Below are 23,393 nucleotides of genomic sequence, written 5' to 3' on the forward strand. Positions count from 1 at the left end.
ATGGCAGGTTAAGGAATAAGGGCGTCGAATTCTCAAGACTGCTTCCTGCTGACGTGGGGGGCGTTGACCATCTTTGGGGGACCCGAGAAGGTTGGGGTGCTGCCACGTCCTGGGGAAGCTGGTTGTTTCATTGCAGTCCAGGCTGTATGGAACTCCCTGGCGCCTCTTAGACATGGCAAGATGTTGGCAGAGTAGAAGACAAGGTTGAGTTTAGAAAAAAAAATTTTTTCTTAGGTCCTGTCACTTGAGGGGAAGATTGTAAGATGAGGGAGGGGTTCCCGAGGAGTCCCAAGATGAGTGAAGGGAATTTGGGACCGGGGAAAGGTTGAATATTACCTGGAGTGAATCTGACCTGTTTGGATCTGATTCGGCTCCCTGGAACTTACAAGAATCCTTAGAGTTTGTGGGAACATAAGTATTAGACACGTTAGAAGCATATTCATGTTAGAAGCAACTTGGCTAAAAGCATTAACATTTTAAAACAGATTTTTTTTTTAGGACAGTGAAAAGCATCTTAATCTTGACTTTGTAGTTATGATCCTATAGTGGTATTGGTGAACTTTATTATGAACAGTAGCATGAGAAATAGAGAAATCAGGAACATATTTTATTCTTTTTTAATGTCTCAACTTACTTCATCATCATTTAAGCCTTTTTATCCTCAGGCCTTCGTAACTACATTCTCAGACCTTCATACATCTTAGACTTTCCTATATTCACATAGATAAACCTTAAAATACCTGTTACTGGAATCTGTTTTGCTTTAAGCTGGCAAGACTACCAGTCGTCAAAAGCATCAGAGTTCTTGAGAAAGATAAGATTTTACCTGAATCAATGATTAAAGAATAACAGAGACTTGCCAGCAGGCTGCATGGACAGCCACCCCCAAGGTCCTCCATCCATAGTAGTGGGCTGCAGGACATCTGCCTTCTTGCTGATAGCATGTGACCTGTGGATTACAGACTTTGGGAAGACTCGCCTACCGTTGGCCCAAGCAACGCCGGGAAAGTCGATTCCGTTGTCCTCTTGTCCAAGGTCTGGAATACTTTGTTAGCAGTAGAGGTGAAGGGCAGGGTTTCTCAGTGACCAGCGTTGTCACTGACTCAAGATGAAGTTTCTTCAGTGCCCATCAGTCTTCTTGGAGGAAATGGGGTGGGGCCAGCAGCTGGCCTATCTCTCTGTTATAAAAAGCTTTTTAACAAAACATTTTAAATGCCATATTCTCTAGATCTCTGAGCATTTGAGGGCTGTCTAGTTTAGGATCTCAGCAGTTAAAAGTTTCTTTAGTTAGAGAAAAATCCCTTTTTGTAATAAAAGCTGTACCTTTGTAAACGGCTTATAGGATAGACTGAGTGGTATAAATATTTTGTTAATTTGAAATAGACCTTTATAATTTTAAACTTTTATAATCATTTAAAGATACATGAGTTAAATTTAAGTTGTATAGACTTGGCTTATATTTTAAGTATAGTTAAATTAGACCTTTATGACTTTGTTTACCATCATTTAAAGTTATATAGTAATTTAGAAATATGAGACTTAGTATAGTTTAATTTAAATTGTATATAGAGCTAGATAAGTATAAAATTAAATTACAGGTACAAAGACAAGTAGGACTGGATAACAGTAAAGGGGGAACCAGAATGTAATCTCTGATCCGTACATTGTAGCAAATGGACAGGAGATTTAAAGGGAGAGAGTAGATTTAAACGGAGGGCCCTGGAAAGGCACAGTATTTAGTAAACAAGCCATGGACAACAGAGCCAGTGAAGGAAGAAATCATAGACAAAAAATAAAATAAAAAGCAAAAAGATCTGGCAGAAATCAAAAATCTGGCAGACAGGTTTGCTGGCATAGGCCGCTGGAGCTGTGCATGCCTACAGGTAGGTCACATGACCAAAATGGCGGCAACCATAAGCCGCTTTTGTCTGTTTACCTGCTTGTTGGATGAAACCAAAAAGGTGGTTCTATGCATTTCCCATGGGTGAGGCAAGTGGAAAACCGGCAAAAAGCTCCTCTCCGGATGCACGTCTGCCCGTGGGAGTTGCCAGGGGGCCTGGCCCCGAAGGGGACACAGCTGTCCCGAAACTGGAAAAGGACGTTGGGCGCCAAAATGTTATTGTTTTGTTTAAAAAGAAGAAAAGAGAAATGCTGAGACAGACATATTGACTATAAGTTTATTACAAGGCCCGGCAGAATGGGGAGACTAAGAAGAGGAACAGGGTAAATGGCTGACCGCCATGGCCGGTTGCCATAGAGAGACAGAGCGAGAGCATAGGTGGGAGACATAGTAGAGCGGGGGAACAGAGAACATAGAGAGCGGGAACAGAGAGCAGGACAGAGAACGGGAACAGAGAGCGTAAATGGGCAGGGGCCTATCTTTTAAAGGGGTTCTCTGTACCTGCGTGCAGACTTAGTTCCCATGGAACCTTGGGCTGACCAGGGTTCTGCCTGAGTGGATTCCACCAGGTAATAGGGGCAGGCCAGCATAATGCCTGAACCTTTCAACCCTGTGCTCAGATAGCTTAGGCCACAGCACGGCCTACCTAAGAGTAGCCCCCAGCCATCTGACTCGTGGCTGCATTGCTGCCCACTCCTCGCCAGGCCTGGAAGCTGAAGAAAGCGCTCACTCCATAGGCAATCATCACCAGGCAAGCAAAAAACTGGCAGGGAAGAAGAGGCCAAGGTGGTCAGTCAGAGAGAGCAAGGGAACCAAATGGGACAGTGACAGCAAACCAAGTGGGTCGCCTTAGACAGACTTGGGGACAAAAGCCTGAGCAGCAGAGTTATTCAGAACCACGTGTGGAAGCCACACCCCTTATGCCCAGCCACACACACCACACAGCTGGATGTTCTGAGGGTTGGGGCAACAACCACACAGGCCAGACATGTCAAGTGGTACCAGGGGCAACCAAGAGTGTCCAACTGTTCAGTGACCATGGGTAACTTCACACACCTAGCAGGCAACATTCAGGGCTGGGGATGCAGCTCTGAGGCAGAGTAGTTGCCTAGCCTCACAAGGCCCTGTCCTGGACATAACTGTAACTCCAGCTTCCTTGTCTGAAAAAGAACCCATAGGCTGTGACTCTAGGGCAAAGTGTACATGGCCTTGTGGATGGAGTGTGTATGGCCATTTGACACAGCCCAAGTGATTAACAGCCACCGCAAGGTGACACACAGAGCAAAATGAGTATAGCTCAGTGGAGGTCCACAGTGACCCCCAGGTGTCCAGGTCCCTCGGGTTCTGCTATTCACTAAGGAAGACTGAGTGAGGCTGAGCTCACTGAGCGTCCAGGAAGTGACCACTCAGACAGGAACCTATGAGCACACAGAGGCCTGGGCTGGTGGACCCCTTGGAGAAGGCTGGAGCCCTGGGAACATACTTACAGAGGCAGCTGAGCGCTGGTTGTATGGCCGGGAGCCCTTCAGGGATGTCAGATTGACCGCCGCAGCGCAAGTGATAAAGGCAGTAATATAGAGAACGGTGGCAGCCACAAAAAAGATCATTAACTGTAGGGGGAAGGGAGAGAGGTTGTAAAACAGCCACAGGGAACATCACCACCCCCGAAGCTGAGGCAGCCCTGGCAGGAAGGCCTGAAGTGTTGGGAGAGGAGAGTGCCAAGACACCAGGCAACTCCTTTGCCATGGCAACAAGTCACTCACCTCTAGCCAGCTAAAGAAACGCAGGCCACTCTGTGTGTGGCACATGGCCATACCCAACTTCCCTGTAACTACACCAGCGCTTGGCCTTGTGGCTGGCCCTAGGATGGGCCTCACATCCCTCTCCCCACCAGTGACTCCCTTTGGCAGGGTCCTAAACTCAAGGGCAAATACCAGGGCCAGGACCCTGGGGAAACTGTATACAACACCAAGAGGACTGGATGAGAACCCTCAGTTGGCAGCTGGGCCCATTCCATACCCCCAGTTCATTGTGCTACACATCTTTTTTCTTTAATTGCCAACATTTAAAAATTAGATTTCACATAAAAACTTGAAAATTTTCATATTCATTTTTTCATATTAAAAATGTTCAAGGCTTCTGGACATGGTGGTACACTCTGGTTAACCTAATACTCAGGAGTCAAAGGCAGAGGCTACACTGATCTACAGAGCAAGTTCTAGGTCAGCCAGGGCTACAGAGAAACCCTGTCTCTAAAAACCAAACCAAATACTCAAAGCTGGGCATAGTAGCTTAGGAATGCCAATGTGTTCGGACACAGAGGCAGGAAGTCCATGAATTGCAGGGGTCAGCCCAGTCTACACATCAAAACTGTTTAAAAAAAAAATAACCAATCTCGAGGGACGTGTATCTCACTGGTAAAGCATTTGTCCCGGCCCTTGTGAGCCCCTAAGTTTGACCCCCAGGACCACCAAAAAACAAACACCTCAAGGCTTAGCACCAACGCAGCATTCCCTGGAGGTTGAAGCTGGACAGAGGCAGCTCCTCAGGGCAAGGTGCATGCAAGGTTTCTGGAACCTTCCTGGGGCCCAGCTCACTAGTCCATCTTGCCTGGCCATTTCAGGGATTGGGAGTGTCTCTCCCAGAGTTGAGGGGTCATCACCCTGCTCAGCCCTCCTGCCCTGCTGCTAAAAGTCCAGAATCACCGAAACAGAACTCAATCGGCTCCTTCATGGAGTGCTGTGTGGGAACCCCATCCTGGCCTCAGGGACAAGTCACCTGCCCTGCAGTACTCTTTAGGGGTCCAGGGATATTCAGAGGAGGTTAGACCCTCAGTCAGGAATCCAGCTGCCACCACCTCAATCCCAAATCCTGTCCCCAAGTACAGTGACCACTACACACACCCTCCCTGGCTCTAGCCAGTGATACAAGATCTAACAAACCCATTCTGTGTCAGCATGACTCACGTTTCCTCTGACTCAACAGGCATTGAATTGTAAACAATCACCGCCTAGTCCCAGCCTCGCTTGTCTTACAATCATGTGCCTCTGTGCTCACTAAAAGGCTCAGACCCAGCTGCATGGGTTTTCCGGGTTCCAGAAGAAAAAAATCCAGCCATTTTCTGTGTCTGGCCAGGGTGCTTCCTCTAGTCAGAGGAGGCTGGCCTGAAACAAACCTGAGGCACCCATCCTCTCCAGGGCTGCAAGGCCTCCTGGAGGCAGCTGGTATCCATGCTAGGCCCCAGCCAGCACTTGACAAACTCAGACCTCCTAGCTCAAATTCTGACCACCCTCAAGAAGGTACAATATCTGTAATATCTGCAAGGGCATGGTGTGGGCCCCCTCGCTGCTGGGCCCTTTCCAGGGCCAAGCCAAGCATCCACCTCAATCATTACACATCTTCCCACCCCAGCTCTTTAGGTAGCTAAGAGGCAGGAGGATCACTAACAACACCCCCTCTACTTCACAATTCCAGAAGGTCAAGGATCATTCACAGGCAAGAGCGCTCAGCCTGGAGCCACACAGTACCCCTGCCCCCAGACTTACCACCAACGGCCAGGGCACCATGTACAATTTCATGTGCAGCTGGAACAGGTAGATGATGAAGAAGACGATTGTAACCAGCCAGAGGAAGACAGCGACAAACATGACCCAGCCATAGGCAGGATACAGGTGGTACGGAGTGTCAGCAATCAAGGCCCACACCAGCAGCCCCAGCACCTTGGGGGGGGGGGGAACAGGAGTCTCTCAGCCCCACAGCTCTAGCTGGAGGCCCAGGCCTTGGCCTCCTTTCTTGCTAACTCAGCAAAACCTTGGGCTAGCAAGATGTCTCAAAGGGTAAAATGCTTGCCACAAACCTGGTTTGATGCCTAGAACTCAAGGGTGTAAAAAGAGAACTAGCTACCGAAAGTTGTCCACTGACATCTACTCAAGCATGATAAAAAAGTTTTTTGTTTTTTGTTTTTTTAAAGGAAACCTTGGCTTGCTTCCTGCTGTATACCTCCTTGCTGGGAATCTTCTCTGGCCACTCTTCTGCCTCTTCAATCTCCACTGTGCTGTACGACAAAAGGCCCTTCCCCACGTTCCCAGACACTACCACCCAAGGTGCAAACAGTGTTTCTCCTATAGAGTGTTTGCTTCTTATTCCATTACTGCCCACAACAGGACCTCTGCTTTGTTACTGATGCTGGGGAAAAAAAAAAAAAAATGGGCATGGAGGCCAATACCTGTAATCCCAACACTGGAGGAAAAAGCAGGAGATTTAGGAGTTCAAGGCCAGCATTTACCTACTGAGTTAAAGGCCAGCCTGAGCTGTGTGAACCCATCTTAAAACAAAACCCCTGTCTAGGGGCTGGAGATTGGTTCAGTGGTTAAGAGCACTGGCTGCTCTTGCAGAAGACCAAGGTTCAATTCCCAGCACCCACATGGCGGCTCACAACCACCTGTAACTCCAGTTCCAGGGGATCTGATGCCCTCTTCTGACCTCCCAAGCACTAGGCATGCATGTGGCAAACAGATACACATGCAGACAAGACATTCATACACACATAAAGTAAATAAAAATATCTTATTAAAAACCCTGTCTAAAAAAGCAGGGGTGAGGAGCTTCAAGATGGCTTGATGGGTAATAGTAGTTATTGCCCAAGCTTGAAAACCTAGATGCCTGACAACTTGAGTTGACCCCTCAGAACCCACAGTGCAAGAGGAGAGCTCACTCACAAAGTTTTTCTCTGGGGGCTGATGAAATGGCTTATCAGCTAAATTTGCCTACTGCCAAGTTTGACAGCCTAAGGCAAACCCCCAGCTTACACACACATACACACACACACACACACACACACACACTAAAATTTAAGAACTTGGGGGGTTGTTTTGTTGAGACAGGATTTCATTATGTAGCCCTGGCTAGCCTGGAACTCACAGATATCCTCCTGCTACTGCCTCCTGAATGCTGGAGCTAAAGGCATGATCTACCATGCCTGGCTTAAAAAAATTTTTGTATGAGAAGAGACTGAGAGATGACCTCGGGGATAAAGGCACTTGCAACCAAGTCTGATGACCTATGTTTGAATCCTGGGACCCACATGCTAGAGAGAGCCAGCCTCCTGCAAGCTGTCATCTGATACAAGCATGTGTACATAACAGTGTTTATGTATACATACAATAGCTAAATAGGTGTAATAAAAAAGATTAGAATCTCTTTCAGGCCCTTTCCTCCCCTCAAACCCCTGAACCATGGGACCTTTGGAGAAAGAAAAAAACCATGTTCCCAGCACATCCTCCACACAAATGGGAACATACTATGTATGCTTATTCTGGCTCAGCAGAGTCTGTGTTCAGGGCTCTGAGTCCTCCAGCCTGCCCCACCCCCCATCGCCATAACTCCCAGTTGTCTCTCCTACAGGTGTTGCCATCCTATCTCACAGAGGAAAGCCAAGAGACTGTCTGTTAAACTGTTCCTTCCCCTGTGGCAGGATGGCTGGACATCCCCGACTATGTGTGCTGAAGCTAATAGCATGAACTTTGTTGAAAACCTGTGTCTTTGGAGAAGGCATCCTTTGCTAAGGCACAGAAGGGTTGTTCCTTCTGCCTGCATACATGAAAGTCAGTGGCCCCAGGCCAAGGGTGAGGCCATGATCAGTCAGATATTAGGAGCAAAGCTGTCCTCTGGAGGCTGGTCTTTGAGAACAAGTCCCCTGCTGACAAGCCACTTGAGAGTTCCCAGGAACCTAAAGAGAGGTCCTCACCAGAGAGCTCATGACCCAAAGCTGGGGCCCTGCCAGACACCTTCTCCTGAAACACCCCACCAAAGACCCAGAGAAGTTTCTTTGGTTTAGAATATGCACCTGAAGGGTAATGACAGAGAGCCTGTAGATGAGCAGGCCAAAGTGGGCTCTGTAACTGCTCTCCCCAGTGAGGGTGAGCCCCGGCCACCCGATGTCACATAGCACCCTTCCATTTATTGTTGTCTCTGACCCTCACAAGCAGGCCCAGGTGTAGGCCTCTGTACCCACTTTACAGCAAAGAAGATGGGATAGAGTACCAGAGCCTTCCTGGCCTGTGGTCACATGCCAAACTAGGAACAAAGCTCTCGTTTAATTACAACTCAAGGGCCAGGGAGAGAGGTCAGCAGGTGGCGCTTGCCACCAAGTCTGCTGACCTGAGTTAGATCTCCAGAATGTATATGGTAGGGGAGAGCTGACTGCTGAAAGCTGTCCTCCACCCTCCATATATATACTTTGGCATGCTTATGCCTACACACACACACACACACACACACACACACACACACACACACACACACACACACACACACACACTCAGGACGTTATCTTGGAATAGGCTACACACGCACCTTCTTCCCTCCCTCCCTCCCTCCGTTTCTTCCCCCACCCTGCTTCTCTCTCTCTTGGCAAGGTCTCATTAGTCCAGACAGGCCTTGAACTCACATTTCCGCTTCTCATGTACTGATATTACAAGCATGTGGCACCACACCTGCCCCACCCCCCATCACCATGCCTGAAACAGACACACTAGAAAGGCCACAAAGCCCCAGAGCTGGGTGGGGTCACTTCTGTCAGGAGAATGAAGACTCCTTGGAAAACATCTAAGGTAGCTTCTCAGGTGAAGAGTGGGAAGGTGGGCCTGCTAGGGGCTGTGAGCTCTTGTGTGGAGTAGGTTTCGGGTCCCTCACCCTGACACTGGGTTGGCTGGTCCCTACTATCTGAAAGGAAGTAGGAAAAGGCCTCTGAGTGACCATCCAGGAAAGGTCCATGCATGTTTACACGTATGCCCACCTCTCTCCAGGCTGTCTTTCTGTGCTTCCACAAATGCTCAGGAGCCACACTGCACACTGCAGGTAAAAGGTGGGGGAGCCTGGGACCCAGATCTGCCTTGCCAAACCTGTGAGTAATGGGTTTCTGGGGGATGAATAAAGCAAAATATGTCAGCCCCTTCCAAGGGCAGGACTGTGGGAGCCCAGGTTTCCCCACCTGTCCCACTCCACCCGTTTCCCAAATCAGCAAACACGTAATAAAGATAAAGCAGTAGATAGTAGGGGAATTTGTGACCCTTCGGGCTGTCGTGCCTGGCCCTGAGCCCAGGCAGGAGACTTGGTTTCTGCCCTAAAACAAGGAAGGTCCATTCCTCTTTTAGAACCCAACAAACTGGTTTCTCTTGGCCCTCACCCCTTGACCCATGTGTGTGGTCCTGCCAGAGAGGTTCCAGAAGCTGCAGGACCCCTTGGGACTCACTGGTGCAGACCTCACACTAGCTGAAGAGCCAGAAGCCTTGACTCAGCATGGGGGCACATTCTTCAGGGGTAGCAAAGGGCAGAAGGTCACTGGGAGCAAAGAATCAGGCCTGAGTCCTCTGTCCCCAGTTCTACTCCCTAATCCTGTGACCTCTTCCCAGAACTCTGGTCCAGAGCATGTCTCTCGTAGCTCACAGGTCCCTCCAGCACAGCCTGTCCCAGGGTGCCTCTCTTCACAGCCCTTCACTGCAGTGAAGGAACCGGCTTCCCTTTCGGCAGCCATAACAGCCGAACATGTGCTTCTATGACCTTGACCTAGTCACTAGAAAGTCAGATGCCTGTCTCGTGACAAGGAACCAATCAGAAGTTAGCTGGTGGCGCTATGCTTTACGACCCTGGGTGTGCTTTACGGACTAGCGCACAGCAATGATGTAGAGAGCATAGCAACCACCCTGGGAGGGCCTATGAGCCATAACAACCAGTTGACCAATCAACACAGGGCAAGCCCTCCAAGCCTGGAGGCACACCAATTGTGAGCCTGTGCGTACCCCTAGACACTCCCCTTACGCTGCCCTATAAAGATTTATGCGCAGCGGCCGTCTTTCCTGGCCGCCATCCACCATGGCGGGTGGGTGAAAGACCCGAGCTAACATGGGGTTAGCTCGTTAAACTACAATAAAGCCTCATGCAGTTTGCATCAAGCTTTCGCCTCCATTCTGTGTTTGGGGTGGCTGCCGTCCTGGGCTAAGATTCTGGAAGCCTCAGCTTTCTGAGGGTCTTACAGCAGCACTTCTGAGCCAGGGCGCCCCACCCTCAAGGTCTCCCACACCAGCAAGTTGGGCCAGATCGGAGCATAAACTGCTCAAATACGCATGCTCAACAAGGTGGGTGCTGTGGGAACCAATTCAGGTGAGAGGGGACCAGAAGGAGCATGTCACAGGTAAAGTAACCTTCAGTAAGGATTAGAGAAGGGAAGGAGGGACTCTAGAAGAGAATGCAGTTCTACTGGCACTCGGGTCACCTTGACCTCTGTGTCCATCTACCCACTACTTTCTCGACAGTGTCAGATCGGAGTCAACTCACTGTATGGCCTTGAGTCTTCACCTAACCTTTCTGGTCTATGTCCTCATTTGGGGCACATACTGTTTTCTGTTGGGTGAGAAGTTCAGGGACAGAAATGCCTGCCTTGGTTACTGTACAGGTGTGCCAGTGGGGGTGGACCTTAGGGCCATATGGAGGGGAGTGTGGTTATGTGGTTTAGTTAAAACACAGGAAAGCAATGGCAGAGCGAGGAAGCTTCCCATAGGGGAAGCAACTAGACCTAGAGGTTGACACTGGCGTGTTGCTGGTGGAAACCCAGCCCTGGGGAGCTAAGGGCTGCTAGGTGGAAGTGTGCATGCTGGACCAGGGCTTGGTCCAGGGCCACTCCCATCAGAGCCACTAAGTCTTGAGGGGATGTTAGAAATTGCTTGTTTGTTTGTTTGTTTTTTTAATTATGTGGCATCTTCTTAGTTGCCTTGGATGTCTTATTCTAAATAACAACAGACCTGGTCTGAGGTGTGGTTACTCCTGACCCTCAAGGCCAGGTAGCAAGAAGTTGAATCTAAGGTGTGGTTAATGAACCCTTAGAGAAAAGAGGAAGAAAAGTCTGTTTGTTCCATATACATGTTACCATGTTCTCCTTTTTGGTTAAGGTATATAAGAGTGGTATTAATTGAATCTACCCTCCTGATTTTATTCTGTGTCTCTGTCTTTCCTTTACCATCTATAGCTAGCCTTTCTTTAGTTCGCACTCCCTCTCTCAGGTACGAACCTCGACTGGCTCTGACTGCAGCCCCACAAACACAGCCTCAGGACGATGATTTAGAAAGAGTGAGGGCCAGCCCTCCACAGGTAAGTAGGGGCACCAAGTCTTTCACAGATCTCAGTGACTGCTCCCAATACACTACCAGGAAACTGAGGCCCAGGGTGGCCTCATGACCCTTTCCAGGGTTCCCCCACTCAGGGCACAGCTAGGCAGCTGGGGATACGCAGAACTTGGCCTAGCCTGGCCTGGACTAGCTCAACTTCCACCCCCATCCTGACCCTTCTCCCCACACTGAAAAGGACTTTATGGGGACAAAAAGTCACCCATTGTGTCACAGGAGACAAAGGGGCAAGAGACAGGCTCCAGGCGCCTGGGCAGGCCACACCACAACCACACACCACCCGCTCTGTGCCAAAGGAGGACTGTGGGAGGAACCTTGGAATTCCTGCTCTGGATGTGAAGTGTTCTAGAACACTGGGTCCATCAAGATCTCAAGAAAGACAGGAGCCACCCAGCTGTCCCTTTCTCTGTCTGAAACAGGCACACAAGGAACCACACTGAGTCACTCAGCCAGCGCACACTCTCCCAGGGCCAGTTCTGTGCCAGGCTGTTCCAGGAACATGAAAGGCAGCAGTGTGGTGGGCAGCTGGGCCTGGCCTGCAGGAGGCCACCTGGGCCTTGACTAGCATCACAGTATTCCAGATGCAGCCTTCCCCATGCAAACGGCTATTTGCAAGTCCTAGATCCAGAAGAGTGTTTAAATTCCAGAGGTACAAGGGTAAACACACACACACACACACACACACACACACACACACACACACACACACACACCCTAATGGTTGAGTCTTATGGACCTGGAATAGCTTCAACTATGTGATCCTTGGGAGGTAGAGGCAGGAGGGTTGCCACAAGTCTGAAGCCAGCAGGGACTACATAAGACCCTATCCTGTCTCAATAATAACAATAATAAGTAACTCAACATATTAGTTATTATTATTTAATAGGAAAATGTATGCAACATGAACTCGGGCCCCTCCCTACATAACTCCAGAGGGAGCCCCATGCGCCCTCTGCTGCAGGTTATGCAGGTCTCCTCCGCTCACATCCAGGTATTCGAAGCAGGAGGAGGTTCTGTGACTTCCATCCCTCTCCTCCCCTCCCTTGGTCTCTTCTGGCTCCCCAGCAAGTGGCAATGTGCCCAAAAGAGGTTCAGAAACTCACAGCACCCAGTCTAGGGCCCACTGGTCTCTCTTCCCCAGGGGGTCCCCTTAACACCTGCCTGGGTCTTCCCTCCACTAGGAACCCCTATAGCCATGAGGGACATTTCAGGAAGTTCTTATTCTTCTTTAGAAGGTCCAGGTAAAGTCCTTTGCACTCACTGCTCCAGTCATGCTCCAGCCTCCAGCTGGCCAGGCCCCCTCACTTCCTGGGCTTTCTTCTCTCTGGATCCAACTTTTCCCCCAGAGAAGCACTCAGCCCATTTCACAGAAGGAAACTGAGGCTCTTTTAGCCGATGAGGCTCTGGCTTAGCTTGTGAGTCTACAGATCTGGCTGAGTAGCCAGGGGCAAGGCCTTCCACATTCCCCTATGGGGGTGGGGCTGGTGCCACCCCACACACCCCAGGCTGGCAGAAGAGAAGTTTATCTGGTGTCAGCTATCATCCAGCCCTGGCATAGCTTCAGAGCCGCCTGCTTTTTGGGTCCTTCCTGACCCTCAGCATAGTCCTCCCTTGGAGGTCCTGGTGTGCCACCCTGCCTCCCCTCCTTGAGCAAACAGGAGGAGCTCACCCTGCCCAGCAGCAAAAGCCAGAGCCCTGTTCTGTCAGGACCAGGGCTAGGTCAGCATTTGCCAAAGAAAACAGCACCCCTGCATAGGTTCACCACAACCATGAAGAGAATGGTCGACACAGTCCAGCCACGGCAGCCCGAGACATGGCAACTGCCCGATGCGCAGAATGGCTTCGCAAATGTGACCTGGTCCCTTCCTGAAATAGAGGTCACTTTCTGCTTACAGATGACTAGGAAAACTCCCAGGTTATGCATCGAGTAGTCCTGGACTACAGCAGTGTGACTGTGAGGAAAGTACCTTCCCCTCTTTGGTTCTGATAGGCATCCATGCCCTCACAGCTTTGGACATAGTCACAAACTATGTGTAATTCCTCACTTCCTAACATTTCTGCTTATTTGGAAATAATTCTCTTTTTTTCCTTTGGTTTTTCAAGACAAAGTTTTTCTGTGTAACAGTCCTAGCTGTCCTGGAACTTAAAGACCTGTCTGCCTCTGCCTTCCAAGTGCTGGGATTAAAGGTGTGTGCAACCATCACCCAGTGAAAAGAATTCCTTTCTTTCTTTTTTTGGTTTTTCAAGACGAAGTTTCTCTGTGTAGCTTTGGAGCCTGTCCTGGAACTCAATCTGTAGACCAGGCTGGCCTCTAACTCAGAGATCTGCCTGCCTCTGCCTCCTAAGTGCTAGGAATAAAGAGGTGTGCCACCATTGCCTGGTGAAAAGAATTCTTTTTTTTTCAAAGATTTTATTTATTTATTATGTATACAACATTCTACTTCCCTGTATGTCTGAACACCAGAAGAGGGCACCAGATCTCATAATGGATGGTTGTGAGCCACCATGTGGTTTCTGGGAATTGAACTCAGGACCCCTGGAAGAGCAGTTGGTCCTCTTAACCTCTAAGCCATCTCTCCAGCCCCAAGAAAAGAATTCTTAATGGCTGTTCATTTGTTAATTTTGGTTTTTAGAGACAGGGTCCTATTACTTAGCCCAAGATGGCTGGTATGCCCTATGTAGCCCAGGATGACCTTGAACTCACAAATCTCCTTAGCCTCCTGACGGCTGGGACCACAGGCACATGCCAACATGCTTCACTTGTTATATAATTTTGAAATAAGTATTATAGGGCTGGCAAGATGGCTCCAGGTAAAGGTGCCTGCCACCCACTCTGATGACCTGAGTTCCATACCTGAGACTCACGTGGTAAAAAGAGAACCACTTCCCACAAGTGTCCTCTGGCCTCTTTACTCAGTTAGTAGCTTGCCTATGACTTACACACACAAATAAGTAATATTTAACTTAAATAATAATTCATATTATTTAGATACTGTTTTGGTTTTTGAGACAGGGTCTCACTATGTAGTCTTGTATGGCCTGGAGATCACTATGTAGAGATCAAGCTGGCTTCAAACTCAGAGGTCTGCCTGACACTGCCTTCCAATCTCAGTGCTTTGGTCATTTAATTAACTTTAATGTTAATTAAAGTAATTAATTAAACCCAGTGGTGGTGTCACACACCTTTAATCCCAGCACTCACAAGGCAGAGGCAGGTGGATCTCTGAGTTCAAGGCCAGCCTGGTCTACAGAGCGAGTTCTAAGACAGGCTCCAAAACTACAGAGAAACCCTGTCTTGAAAAACGAAGGAAAAGAAAACAATTAATTAAAATAATTGCTCCATGCATGGCCCAATTTATAAATTTTAAAAATCTTTCATAAAAGTGTGTTGCTACAATTATTGTTAATCTCTTGCTGTGTTCAATTATAAATTAAATTTACCACAGCTTCGTATGTGTGGAACTGTACCTAGCCAGTCTCAGAATGTGTCCTCTGGAAAAAGGTGACTATAGTAGGTTAAGCCACTGGAAAAGTAGCCAAGGTTGTCTCCTTGACACGTTCCCCAGGCTGTGATTAATGCAGATGGCCAAGTTCAACACAGACCTTCTTAGTGACACTGAATTGGGGGAAAGGTCTCAACTTGCCTCAATTTCCAGAAGCCAGAAAGAAATAAAGTTGGAGGGGACAATTTCTCTTTAAAGGACGGAGACAGACTGACCCCACACACCGGCCTGCCACCTCTGCCTATCAGATTGGGGTGTGTCCAGAGTATGTCTTATCACCAACCAGGGTGACCATGGGGGCAGGTACCTATTGGAGAGAGAACACAGCTGTGACCTCCATGGAGGGCACTTGGCATTCTCCATTCCACTCCTAGATGCAGGGTGTGGTGGCCCAGGCCTGTCTTCTCAGCTACTAGAGAGGCTGAAGCCAGTTCAGGGCCAGACTGGGCTACAAAGTGAGTTCAAGGCCAGCCTGGGCAATTTAGGAACACCCTATGTCAAGTTTGAAAAGAGTAAAAAGAAGACTGGGAGTGTGTTAAAATGGAACACAACAAATCCACAACACTGTGAAAACTGCAGGTGAAGAGCCTGATCTCTACCTGTTGCAGCCTGGGCAGGGTGAGATGGAATGCACACACACTGTACATGCCCTCTTACCCTGAGATCTCTGGGATCCCACTTACAGAAACGTGTCACACAGATGTATCAGTGGCATGTGTAAAGTCACGCATGGTAGAGGAGTGTAAAATAGCAAAAGAATGGGAATTCAAGCGTGTCAGGGTGAAGCTCCACCATGAGTTGCTACTGAACCAGGAAGTATGTTCCCTGTGCTAAGTAAGACCTGGAGCTACAACTCTCAGTCGTGCTCTTACGTGGCTCCTGAGGCCCCTATTTTAAAAATGAACCCTCTAGACTGGAGAGATGGCTCAGTGGGTAAGAGCAGTGGCTGCAATTCCAGAGGTCTGGGGTTTGAACCCCAGGACCCACACGGAGGCTCTCCTCCAGTCCCAGTGAATCCAACGATCTCTTCTTCTGGCCTCCCAGGATACCAGGCACACAGGTGGCACATAGACACACATGTAGGAAAATACGCATACACATAAAATAAAAAATAATACATAATGAAATGTAAAAGCTAAAAGATCTGGGGCCTGGCCCTCAGGAAAAAAAGCAGTAGTTTAGCATCTTTAGTCTCCAACACCATAAAAATAAGGAAATGAAGGTTTGAAAAAAACCCAAAGTACATACAGCTTCCTCTGCCTGATGTAGGGCACATCTTTGTCGGATATGGGTGTGGGCAGGCATGGTCCCTGCACTGTGACACCACACTCAAGTTGTAAAGGGACTGGCCTGGTCCCACCCATTATAGGGAGGAGTAAAAGGTGTAGGAAGGTACAGTGTGGATTAGGACACAAGACAGGGCAGATGATATCAGAAGCATATGACTGGTAGTAGTAGTTCCTAAGCTCCTGGGCAACCTAGTCCTGGCCTAGCGGAGGGTAGGGAAGATGCTGGTGTTTAATGTTTGGCGTTGATGATGTCCGCAAACTCAGGCTTGAGGGAAGCACTACCCACAAGGAAGCCGTCCACATCAGGCTGGTTTGCCAGCTTTTTGCAGGTTGCTCCAGTCACAGAACCTCCATAAATGTTTCGGGTGCTTTGAGCCACTGCATCAGAGACATGGGATTCCAGCCACCCCCGCAGCTTCTCACGTACTTCCTGGGCCTGTAGAGGTGTTGCACTCTTGCCAGTACCAATGGCCCATACAGGTTCATAGGCCAGGACAACTTTGTCCCAGTCCTTCACATTATCTGCGATGACTTTGGTTTGCTGGAAAACAACCTTCTCGGTGATACCAGCTTCCCTTTCATCTAGCTTCTCCCCAATGCAGGCGATCACTCCAATACCCTCGGCTAGGGCTTGGGCCATTTTCTGTCCAGTCAACTCATCGGACTCCCCAAAGACACGCCTTCTCTCCAGAGTGCCCCAGCACTACCCAGCACTACCCATTCGGCTCCTAAGTCTTTGATCATGCCAGGGCTGATCTCCCCAGTGAAGGCCCCATTGGTCACTTTGTATCAGTTCTGTGCAGCCACGGAGATCTTGGGATCTAGCTTCTGCCTGGCAAAATCGATGTAGGCAGTGGGGGGTGCACAAACCACCTCTGTGTCTACCCGCACCTTGGCAGCGTTCAGGGTGCAAATGAGTTCTCCCAGGCACCACTTCTTCCTCCGGTTCATCTTCCAGTTGCCCCCAATGGAGAACTTCCTGGAAGGTGCAATTGAGTTCTGACAGACTCGCTGAAGGTCAGGCACACCTGTAGCCAGCTTCTAGCAGGTGTGGCTCACACTGTCCCCTACAGACTTTCAATGAGGTTGGAGTTTGTGCAGTCACACACATTCCCCTGCAGCCCTCCTGCCCCACACACTGGTGAGGACAGTTGAGGGTTGGTCAGAGATGAAGATCACATTTTATTGATTTCTTTTTGTACCATTGGGATGCTTGGCTGTAAATCTGATTTTGTTGTTGTTTTCAAAGAACAAAATGGTTTGTTTGTTTGTTTGTTTGTTTTTCTCGAGACAGGGTTTCTCTCCCTGGCTGTCCTGGAACTCACTCTGTAGACTAGGCTGACCTGGTATTCAGAGATCCGCCTGCCTCTGCTACTTGAATGTTGGGATTAAAAGCGTGAGCCCCCACCACCCAGCCGAACAAAACAATTTAAAAATGCAGTGGTTGGTCTGTAGAGAAATTGAGAAGTAGCCAAGTGAATGGGGGCTGCAAAGACTCTGTAGCCGCTCCACAGCAGCTAAAGAGGCACGTGGCACTAACAACCCACACACATCAGGCATACCATAAAACCATCACTAGGTTCTAAAGCTACACTTTTATTCATTTTATTGTGTGTGCACAAGTTATATGCTCAGGCATTCTTGTGCCATGGTGCCCTTATAGAGGTCAGAGGGCAAACTGCCAGAAACGGTCTGCTCTTCTACCACGTGGGCTGTCAGGTTTAGAAACACAAGCTTTTGCCTGCTGAGCCATCTCACACAACCCTCTACCACCATCCCATCACCCCACCCATACCATCAGTGTTCCTTAGTGCTTAGTAAAGGAACTGAAAATAGTCTAAAATAGCTGCCCTCGTTGGCTCCAGGGACAACTTTAGCACTATCAGCACATTTGTTTTTTTGGTTTGTTTTGAGATAGGGTCTATGTAGCCTATTGAGCTGCTTTGGGTTTCCACAATCTCCTGAATGCTGGGTCACACACACACACACACACACACACACACACACACACACACACACACACACCATACCTGGCTAGGATTTTTGCTTGTTTGTTTTTGGTTTTTCAAAACAGGGTTTCTCTGTGTAACAGTGTTAGCTGTCCTATAACTTGCTCTGTAGACCAGGCCTGCCTCTGTCTCCTGAGTGCTGGGATTAAAGGTGTGCATCACCATGCCTGGCCTTGTTTTAGTTTTTTTAAAGGAGAATATATCCATATGCTCATTAAGTAATTACAAATAAATTCCCACTGGGCGGTGGTGGCACACCTTTAGTGCCTTTAATCTCAGCACTAGGGAGGCAGAGGCAGGCAGATCTTTGTGAGTTTGAGGCCAGTTTGGTTCAAAAGCCAGGGCTGTTACACAGAGAAACCCTGTCTTGAAAAAAAACAAAAACAGCCAGGCAGTGGTGGTGCACTTTAATCCCAACACTCGGGAGGCAGAGGCAGGTGGATCTCTGTGAGTTTGAGACCAGCATGGTCTACAAGAGCTAGTTCTAGGACAGCCTCCAAAGACACAGAGAAACCCTTCCTTGAACCCTCCCCCCACAAAGAAATAAAGAAAAAAAACAAACAACAACAACAACAAAAACAAATTCCCATAGCTGTCACGCTCTTTGCCCACCAGTAAGTAAGAGCGTGGTAGGAATTAACCATGCAGGGCACTGTGGCTTCAGCACAGGAACCTGCAAGGCTCCACTGAGACTACAAAGAATCTCAGGTCAGTGTGAAGGAAGCCCCCAGCACCGTTACCCCAATTCCACCTGCCACTGCTCACATCTCAGCAACACAGCAGGTACTTCTCCGAAGCCAGAGCTCTTTTGGGCCTTATGTTATCCCTCCATGGAGAGAAACCAGCCTGCCTGCTGGGATGGACATAGAGCCAGAATCACCAGGAAGAACTTCCTCATGTCCCTAAGAGCAGAAGGGTGAAGGAAGCCTTAAAAACTGAGCTCCTTGTCCCCAGAAACATTCAAGCTTGCCTAAGAACCCTAGCATCTTAGGGTCCAATGAATCCTGCCTTTATCATGTGCCAGGCTAAGCCCTTGGCAGGCGTCACTTTCCACCATCACCATTTTACAGACAAGTGTACAGGGGTGGGGAATTAAGAACTTCCCTAGGACTCCAAGTTGAAGGAGGCAGAATCTGAATTTGAACCCAAGAGCTCTGCTTCCAGGCCTACAATTAGCGTTTTCAAAGATACCCAGAGCACTATGATGGAAGAGGAGGTCTCTAATCTGCTTGTTTACTTAAAAATAGAACTGTGTGGTTGCTCCCAATCCTAGAAGGAAGGCTAGGAAGTGCTCAATGCCAATGCCCCATTCCCTCAAGGTATCCATTATATAGCTTAATCCATGGACTCTCCTAAATTCCCTTTGTTTCCCCTCCCTCCCCCCAAACAGCATCTCATTATTTAGCTCAGGCTTGCCTCAAATCATCATCCTCCTGCTTCAGTTTCCCACTCACAGGAGCACCAGGGTTACAGGCCTGTGCATCACCACACCCTGCTAGAACCTTCTTCTGAAATTCCATCCATCTAGACAGACTCTTAAGAATTCACCTCTGCCAGGAAGCTCTTCCCCAAAGCCTGGGCACTCTTCTTCCTGAAGTAGTCATCCTTCTCTTGTAAAACCCTCTAGGAACCCAGACCCCAAACAGAGGCAACAGGAAACAGCTGGAGCCAGATCTGAGTGCAAATCCTACATGTGGGCAGCAGCCTTGCTGCATGCACCCCGGCCATGGTCATGTGACTTTGCTCTGTGCTGAGTCCCAGAGTCCCAGGTAAGATCAATCATTCTTTGTCCCAAAGCTGGGTGGAGGAGTAGTTTAAAATTAGCAAAAAGATGGGCACTTCATCCCCACACTCTCAGCATCCTTCCACTCCCTTGCCACACAAAGAACTGTAGTGCAAAGCACTGGTGCTTTGTGACTAGAAGAGTTGTCTCTGGGACACACTTGCCTGCCTGTTTTGAAGCTAGCTGTGAGATTCTTGTTTCTCCTTCTGCTTACGTCACTAGGAAGTTCAGCCATGAACCAACATTTTAAACCTGCAGGCTTCCTGCTAGGCAATGTCACTTCATAGGTCTCTAAAGTCAGTTTCTCTCTCCAAACTATCAGGTTTTAGAAATACACTAACTCTTCTGTTTTAAGGATTAATAGCTTCTGATATTCCTTCTGGGGCTAGAGGGGAATGGGTAAGGTTACAGAGTAGAAAGACCATCAGACATCTGAACATTGAGACAGGTTCTGCTGGCCAGCTACCATGCTAAATGAAGAACAATTAGCCCAAGCAGCTTGGACTTCTGGCTCATCCACCTTTCCAGCACTGCAGGACACTCTATACTCTGGGGTACAGAGCAACCTGGGCAGCAAGGAGCACCATCTCCTCACTTACTGCCTCCTCCAAGCAGCCTTCCCTGATTCCCAGGGGCAGGCACTAGGCAGGGAGCCTTTCCCACATCCTCTAAAGTACCATACCCATACACTGTAAGAGAAAAACCAATATAATAATAAAGAGTAGTCGCCGAGCCGTGGTGGCACATGCCTTTAATCCCAGCACTCAGGAGGCAGAGGCAGGTGGGTCTCTGTGAGTTCGAGACCAGCCTGGTCTACAATAGCTAGTTCCAGGACAGGCTGCAAAGCCACAAAGAAACCCTGTCTCGGAAATAAATAAATAAATAAATAAATAGAGAGCAGTGGCCAGAGAAGCTGGAAAAACCATTCCCAGGAAGTGAGGGAAGTGAGTGATTAGAAAGAAACTTCTAAGCCTGTTTTTTTTTCTTGTTGTTGTTAAGAGAAGAAAATTCAGTCAGGTGGTGGTGGCACACACCTTTGATCCCAGCACTTGGTAGGCAGAGGTAGGTGGATCTCTGTGAGTTCGAGGCCAACCTGGTCTACAATGGGAGTTACAGGACAGTTAGGGCTGTTAGAGAAACCCGGTTTCAAAAAACAAACAAACAAAAAGAGGCCTAGCCAAAAGGTCTAGGCTAGCTTCCAGTGTGCTTCTGTGGCTTCCCAGCAGGTATGGTGCCTGTCTGCGCCCTTCCCCCATCTTGGCCCCAGGTGAGTAGTAGGTTGCCACAGAAAAAACATCTTAGGAAACAGCATCTCAGACAAGCAGGCTGGAACAGTCTCCAAGTGAAGTCTATGGAACCAATATGGGAAAGGAACTAGGAAGTAAAAGGCACCACCACATCTCAGCTCCAAAACCTCCTAAGGCCACCAACGTCACCAAGACCCCAGCTCTGGCCCTAGACGCTTAGGGTGCAGACCAAAAACGGATGCTTCAGCTCCTGCTCAGCCTGTGGGCTACTTTCCCCACCTCCACCCACCTTCCACCATTCCCTGTACTACCCTAACCTCCCATTCCACTGAAGGCCCAGTTGGAAAGCTAGCCTTCTAGCCCCAGAGAAACCCTGTCTTAAAAAACCAAACCAAACAAACAAACAAACAAAAAACAAACAAACAATAAAACAAAAACAAACAAACAAATCTCCAAGAGCCCCACCCGATCGGGCTGACAAAGTCTACTGCTGCAGATTTAAATTGGTCCCAGAAGAGGGCATCATGCCACACACACACACCCCCAATCTCATCAAAACCAAAAGATTTTTAAAATGCAAATTTCTTGCTGAACTTCCAGAGATTCAACGAGCAATGTCACATTTTTTTCCGGGGGTGGGGCCCAAGAATCTGAATTTAAACAAACCCAGGCAGGAGGATGGTGGGGGGGGGGGCTCACGAAGGAAGATAAGAAATCCCGAAACCAAGGCAGCAGGCCCCAGGTGGAGGTGGCCGCTCCCCTGGAGAGCAGGGAAGACCTAATCTCTGCGGAGGGCCTCTCGACTCCCCAGCCTGGCCCTGGCAGCTTGGCTAGATGTGCCCATTGGAGGGATGGTGACAGAAAGGGATCTAATCTTATTTCCAGGGCCACCCTATGCCTCCACTTTTGGAGACTGCTCCCCAAGGCAGCCACAAGCCTCCAGACTCTCACAGGTGAGTACTGTGAAAAGACCGCTGACACCTCAGGATGCACCCAGTTGTTAGGGGGCAATCCTTAGGTCCTTGGCTGGGCTGGCACAGAGATCAGGGATGGCAGGCACGTGACTTCTGGTCTCCTGCGAATCTTCATAGCCCAGAGCAGGAGATTCGACCTGCGGGCCCTGAGCAGGTGCCCTGGAGGGAGCTCATGCGTCGGGGCCACCGAGGGACTGTCCTGCCCTGTCTGGTTTCGCCGCGGGAACCGCCCAGGTAGGGTGTGGAGTCTCCTCCACTTGAGTCTTACTGCGATCTCAGGGATGCCACACGGGCGTCCGGAGGTGCGAGGTTCCAGGCGATCTCGGGGACGTGCGTCCTGGGGGGTCCCTGGAGAGTCCCCCCTCCCGTCACCGAGCCACCCCGCTCACCAGCTGCAGTAGTGCGAGCACCCCGAGGGCGGATCGCACGAAGCCCAGGTCGGGGCGCAGCGCAGACACCGACGCTCCCACTCCCTGCGCGGGGCTGCTGGTCCTCGTGCTCACTTTCGACGGGAACTCGGCCATGGCGTTCGGGAGCCCACGACGCTCCGGCCGCGCTCCCGGCGCTGCTCCGGAGCTGCGACTCCGGCTCCCGCTGCGGGCTCTGCTCGGGATCCCCAGGCAGAGCCTACAGGTGCGCGACTCCCCGCCCCGCGACGCCCGAGGCCCCGCCCCTCTCTGAGGCTCCGCCCCTTAACCCTGGGCTCGCCTGGCTGCTCTGGACAGTGATCTTGAAATCCTGGTCGCAGATACCCACCGACGCGGCCTCGCTCTCTCCCACATAGTCTAGGGTGCTGTGTGTCCTTGGGGAATCCCCCGTGCCCCCCTAGGAGGAAAACGGGTCGGTGAATCAGAGTCCGGGAAAGGTCCACCCAGACTAGGGGTACAGTGGAGGTCTGTCCTTTCTAGACTGGGGCGGGGGTAGGGGTAGGGGCGTTCCTTTCTAAACAGATGCAAACCAGGGAGGTGACTCACACCGTAATCTCAACTCTCAGGAGGAGTGAAGGAGAGGGTATCACGGAAAATTCAAGGCTAACCTGGCTGTATAATGAATTCCAGGCTTGTCTAGGCTACAGAGTGAGACTCTGTCTCAAAACTAACTAACTAACTAACTGACTAACTACTAACACTACCCAAGGCAGAGAGGCATATGATCCCAGCACTGAGAGGTCAGGAGGATCAATTCAGGATTATTTGGGGCTACATAATGTATTTCAAGCAAGCCTGAGATACATGGTATCTTGTCAACAACAACTGAAGTCTAATCTAGTGGCACATACTAATCCCAGGTACTAGAGAGCTAAAGCAGGGATATATAAAATTCAGGGCTACAGAGTAAGCTCAAAACTAGACTGGGAAACTTCCTGGGCAGCTATTTCAATTTTTTTCTTTTGTTTTTTGAGACAGGGTTTTTCTATGTGGAAGAGAACTCACTCTGTAGACTAGACTGGTCTTGAACTCTGCCTCTCAAGTGCTGGGATTAAAGGAGTGTGTCAAATTTTAAAAATAC

The 23,393-nt window shown here is 49.4% G+C and overlaps 1 protein-coding gene and 1 pseudogene across 1 annotated transcript; both read right to left on the bottom strand.

The window, feature by feature from the left end:
• Positions 1–2,360: 2,360 nt before the first annotated feature.
• Positions 2,361–9,774, bottom strand: Pllp (plasmolipin). The gene is made up of 5 exons (XM_035441687.1): positions 9,719–9,774; positions 8,697–9,018; positions 5,446–5,619; positions 3,388–3,510; positions 2,361–2,663 (listed from the first exon to the last, which is right to left on the bottom strand). Exons 1-5 carry the CDS (start codon positions 9,772–9,774, stop codon positions 2,547–2,549), a joined length of 792 nt encoding a protein of 263 aa, XP_035297578.1. The 3' UTR covers positions 2,361–2,546.
• A 6,326-nt stretch (positions 9,775–16,100) lies between these two features.
• LOC118238501 lies at positions 16,101–19,608 on the bottom strand (annotated as a pseudogene).
• Between the last annotated feature and the right edge of the window lie 3,785 nt (positions 19,609–23,393).

Source organism: Cricetulus griseus, chromosome 3 (assembly GCF_003668045.3).
Source record: "Cricetulus griseus strain 17A/GY chromosome 3, alternate assembly CriGri-PICRH-1.0, whole genome shotgun sequence".
Classification (NCBI taxonomy): Eukaryota; Metazoa; Chordata; class Mammalia; order Rodentia; family Cricetidae; genus Cricetulus; species Cricetulus griseus.

Coding starts and splice junctions, on each gene's coding strand:
- Pllp (XM_035441687.1), bottom strand. CDS start 9,774: ATGGTGGATGGCGGCCAGGAAAGACGGCCGCTGCGCATAAATCTTTAT. Junction 5,620..8,696: donor GAAAGACAGCCTGGAGAGAG/GTGGGCATACGT, acceptor CCCCCCCCCAAG/GTGCTGGGGCTGCTGGTGTG. Junction 2,664..3,387: donor ACCAGCGCTCAGCTGCCTCT/GTAAGTATGTTC, acceptor CTTCCCTGCCAG/TTTTTTGCTTGCCTGGTGAT.